Below are 5,178 nucleotides of genomic sequence, written 5' to 3'. Positions count from 1 at the left end.
GTTATAACACCAATCAAAATATACATAAAAAAAGGTAAGCCCTCCCAGGACAATGAAGATAAATGACTTAACTCAAGGATCCTATAACCAAAGAAATAAATTATACAAGTATAGCTGGGACTAGCAGTGCTTCTCCTGAACGCTACAGTGAGGGAAAGTAACAGCAAATGAGAAATGTATGGACGGAATGACTATAACTATAGTCATTTTAAACAATTACATGAAAAAAAGTCAAAGAAAAGAGACACAGAAAGAAATAAAAAATGTCTAACCTACAAAATTAAAACATAAATGAATAAAACATACTGACAAGTAAGGTGTAAAACTGAAGATGTCCCCAGCAGAAAAGTTCTTGAGGAAAACCTCACCATTTTTGGCTACTTCTGCTATGATGTTAGCTACTTTGGCTGTGCAGGAAGACTGTGGAGTCAACAGATTTGCAAAGAGCTGAAGTGTTCCACTTCCTTGGATGTTTTCACTTGTTTCCATATCTGAAAGAGAGGCATACAAAGAGTTTCAATGAAAACCTTCAACTCTAACACTGACAACTTTATCTACAATGAAGACTTTAAACTCTTTAAGGATCTTCCCCATCCATAACAGAAATTAGTTTCAGTATACATTCAGATGTATGTATTTATATAAAATAACCTTCAACTACACGTTACTGTTTTTATCTTGAGTTTTAATCTGCACAAAACACTTTAAAATACAATTTTTTTTGTCAGTCTATAGTCAGACTATGAAGGAAGTCTTTCTGAAGGTACCACTTGCATACCAAACTTACTTTCAATGTTAGTTTCAAATTTGTCTATTCCTTTTTGATTTCTTTGATCTGTAATAATTATTTTATATAAACTCCATGGTTCCCTATAATCCTAAAGCAACTTTTTCTTTAAACAAATGGCAATTATAATGAGGAAGAAACTCATCTATGATTTTATATGGAGTGAATCAGGATAGCTGCAGAGACTATACAGTTCCATACGACTGTTCGGTTTTACATACAACTCATTCAAACCACCACTAATGAAGAAGGGAAATAGAAAACAGTAAAACAGAACTCTATTCGGTAACACACAAATTCAAGAGGCCCCTACCTCTTATCTTTCCTTTCTTAAAAATACAAATAGGCTATGAAACTAAATCCGTTCTTTTGTTGTGTGTATTTCCAACAACAATAAAATATATTAAAAACAAAAACAAAAAAAGCCAAGCCCCTTCATGTACCTGTTATTTACAGCATAACCTATTAAACAAAAAGAGAATAGGAATATCTGGAATGATGACGGAAATAAAGAAAAGCTCAAGAAAATAAAACTTAAAATTACCATTTTATTCTGAACAATGAAGAGAAATAACATGTTTAAAGATGGGGATTGTAAAGCTCATTAAAACATTCAATTTAAATTTGATTCTATGTGTACCTCCTTTACATCCTCTGGATATACATACAAATAACAGAACCCTAAAGATTTCCTGTTAAGTAAACAGCAGCTGATATAATCGATAGAGAGTAGGAAAGTAATTTTTAATAGGTTTGTCCACACACAAAAAAAAATCATACATTTCTTTCTACTAACTGCTGATTGTTTAGTGTACTGGCTTTCAAACTGTGGGTTCCAATCCGTCAGTGGGGACGGGGGGAGAGAGAGAGTGAGAGAGAGAGAGAGAGGATGACAGTGGAGGGGCCAGGGGCCCGAGGAGTCCAAGCCCACCCGCGCGCTCTGGCATCTATTTGATGAAGGAGGATCAGAAATATTTTAAAAAGAGAAACAGAATTAACAAAGCATGCAACAATAACAAAACAACAGAAAAAAAAATTGAACACAGTATGGTGAAACATTATTAGTGAAACTTTAGTTTGAATAATGTGTACGCAGATATGACTATGTATATGTGCATGTAAGGGTTCTGGACAAAAGTTAAGAACTACTGTATCATGCATTCCTTGATTACCTAGGACTATGGGTTAACACCAAAAAAACCCAAACTCGCTGCCACTGAGTCAATTCCAGCTCATAGAGACCATACCCGTAAACCAAAAACCCATTGCCTTCGAGTTGATTCCAACTCAGTAACCACAGCAGTCCTTTAATACCATCAGGAGGAGTCAGAATTGTCAAATACTTTGTATTCACTGAAGCAAGAGAAAATTGTGCTTTTATAGATTCATCTTAAAAAAAAAAAAAAAACGTCATTTGCAAATAACAATGTGTGTGTACGGCATTAGTACTACAGAGAAAATAACCAAGATTATTCAATGTTGAAACTCCTTCCGTGCATTTCCTTTTCCTACCATAAGCCTAGTAACTTTTCATACAGCAAATTTTAGTTTCTGATATTTTATGTACTATAATAAAAAGGCTCTTTTGGAGATACTCTAAAACAATCTTATTTATTAAGTGAAGAAAGATAAGTCCAGGTGGATGAAGTAAACTTGTCTAAAGTCACCAATCATATTAATCACAGAGCTTAAACTAAAATCTCAGATTCTATTACATTAACAAATGAACATGCGTGTCACCTGGCGTCTACTGGTGTCATCTTGTTTAACAGAAAACTTATTTAAGCACTAACAGATGAAATCTGTCCTTTTCTATGCTGTCACTTTACTGTTTCTTACAATTCAGATTATTACAAGTGTAAAGCACACGTGACGGCATACAGCAGAGGACCTATACTTTCAGCAAGTCTATTTTAAAATATAATGTGCCTTTTTGCTTTTATTTCTTGGTCTAAAAAAATGTTTTTAAGGCATGGAAAATACAACACCTAAGATCCATTTAGCAAGAAGTAAGAAAAAACTGAACTCAATTTTGCCATGTGGAAACCCTTCCTTCCCTGACCGCTGCTAACAGAAGATGCAACCTTAGAATGCTGGGTCAGATTGCCGAGGGGTCTAGTCCCACCATCTGTTGATGCTGGGATGACAGCGAGAGTCTGGCGTAAGGTATGAATCGTGATTAGATGTGATGCTGAGGGTGGAGGGGAGCAGTTAACTGCAAATCACCCATGCATGTCCCATTCTGACTATAACTGAAATAACAGCTTCACATCAGAACTGAACATCAGACGCAAGGGAAAAAAAGAAAAAATGCAAAACTCTTGTGTTCTGACTGATGAGGCTTTCCACAGATTAAAATCCAAGGAACTGGAAGAATAATTGCACTAAATTAGGAATTAAGAATTTGGGACTAGTATTTTTTAATGCTGTTGGCAGAGAAATAAAGGGAAAAATATAATCTAACTTTTCATATAAATCTGATTTACAATTTAGAAAAATTTAACAGGAATTCTATATTTACTTGCTAATGTGGATTTCTATATAAATATGAATCTAAATTAAATAACTGAGAATTATCTTTTTTCCTTTGGTATAAAAACATGAACCAAATACTCCTTATCACTAAAATGCTACTGTTTAATCAATAATTACAAATTTCTAACCTCAATGAATACAAATACTTTTCCACTGCCATTCTACTACATCTCAAAATGTATATTTACCTGTGAGCCAACAGATGTTCTCAGATATCTGTGAGCACCCTTGAGATGATTTTATAAGGGCATTAAGAAGTAGTCAAAGGCTGATGTTTGCAAGTCTAAATTAAATGAATGGCTACTTGTACAAAATCATGCACTGTGATCAGGAGTCCTTAAAAAAAAAGTAGCCGTTTCATTATCGTTAGCCAGACTATTATTGACATTTTAACTACAACTTACCTGCACTCATTTTAAATGCTTACAGGAATCAACTCAACATCTTTCTTCCCCTTCACATTCAGGTGCAGTCATAAAAATGTTTGAGTATGCCTACAAATTATGGGTAGCTGGCGGTCCTGGAATTTTGAAGGACCCATATATGAAGGGCAATTGCTACTCTAAAACAGTATCTGCGGGAGCAACGACGAAAAGAGTCCTGTCCATCACAGTCGCCCTTACTATCCTGCAAGCACTCATTCTGTCCCTGCAGCCCTTCGTCCACACTCCATTTGACCTGACAGCAAGGAGGAAGCTTAGTTATGAAACTGCCAGTGATAGAAAGAAGAGGAAAACTGGGCCTTTCGGCCAGAGAAACATGAAGCCAGGCTATGACAACATATGGGGAGAAGTTAAAGCACAACTCATACAACTTCTCAAGGCCAATAACCAGGTAGGAGAAGGGAGGGAGTAAGCAGAATGGGCAGGAACTCATAATTTAAGATTATGGCTTGAGAATGGCTAAGGTTTCCAACAAAGCTGCCAAGTAATAAATACATTAAAATAATTGGGTTTTACAGTTAAATACCAAGAGGAGGTTTTCAAGTATGCTGCTACAATAAGGTGCATTTATGATGTTATGTTAACATACAGGTTTCATGGTGATAAATTAATAAAAAGCATTTGATAACCTATTTACAGTAAACCCCAAGTTAGAAAATAAAAATGACTGCTGTCACTATCACTGTATTATACTGAAAACGTATTCAGATGACATTGATGGTACAACTGTAAAGTAATAAAAATAATTTCAATTTTACTTAGATTTACTAGAACAATAAAGAACTGATCCCTTCATATTGTGTGTCCAAGGGATCCTTTTTGCAGACTGTGAGGAAAAGACAGGTTTACATCAAGGACTAAGATTTGGGATTGACTATAAAGAATAAAGAAACCCTGGTAGCGTTGTGGTTAAGTGTTATGGCTGCTGACCAAGGTCAGCAGTTCAAATCCACCAGGCACTCCTCGGAAACTCTAATGGGGCAGTTCTACTCTGTCCTATAGGGTTGCTATGAGTTGGAATCGACTCAACAGCTACAGGTTTGGTTTGGTTGGTTTTTTATAAAAACTAGGAATATGACTCAAACAGCGATGGGTCTCCAAGTCTCTGGAGGCTGTATATTGCTCAAGTAACAGAGTTTTAGAATAGAGTATAACAAGAGACCTGGTCCTGTGTCTGGGTGATCTCATCCAAACCCAAGGCTTCATTTACTACCACAGAGACAAGTCCCAAATCCTCTCTTATTTTACCCAATGGAAAACAAAACATTTGCACTTAGATATACTACAAATAACTCAACTATAACATATTCAAAATCAAATTTACTCTCTTTCCCTTAAATTTATTCTAGTCTATCTCAGTGAATGGCAGGAAAGCCACCTAAGCCAGAAGCCCCAGAATGATTATAAATTCTT

General features: G+C 35.6%; 1 protein-coding gene across 1 annotated transcript in view; it reads right to left on the bottom strand.

Moving 5' to 3' along the window:
* The window catches only part of RAP1GDS1 (Rap1 GTPase-GDP dissociation stimulator 1), a 155,238-nt gene that overhangs the window by 99,220 nt on the left and 50,840 nt on the right, over positions 1-5,178 (bottom strand). Inside the window, exon 3 of the mRNA XM_023725189.1 lies at positions 274-491. Coding sequence (XP_023580957.1) covers positions 274-491 — 218 coding nt within the window. The remainder of the gene's footprint in view (positions 1-273; positions 492-5,178) is intronic.

The sequence above is a fragment of the Trichechus manatus genome, unplaced genomic scaffold, assembly GCF_000243295.1.
Source record: "Trichechus manatus latirostris isolate Lorelei unplaced genomic scaffold, TriManLat1.0 scaffold00291, whole genome shotgun sequence".
Taxonomy (NCBI): domain Eukaryota; kingdom Metazoa; phylum Chordata; class Mammalia; order Sirenia; family Trichechidae; genus Trichechus; species Trichechus manatus.
Note: the sequence above shows the minus strand (reverse complement) of the source record. Positions and strands in the feature narration are given on the sequence as shown.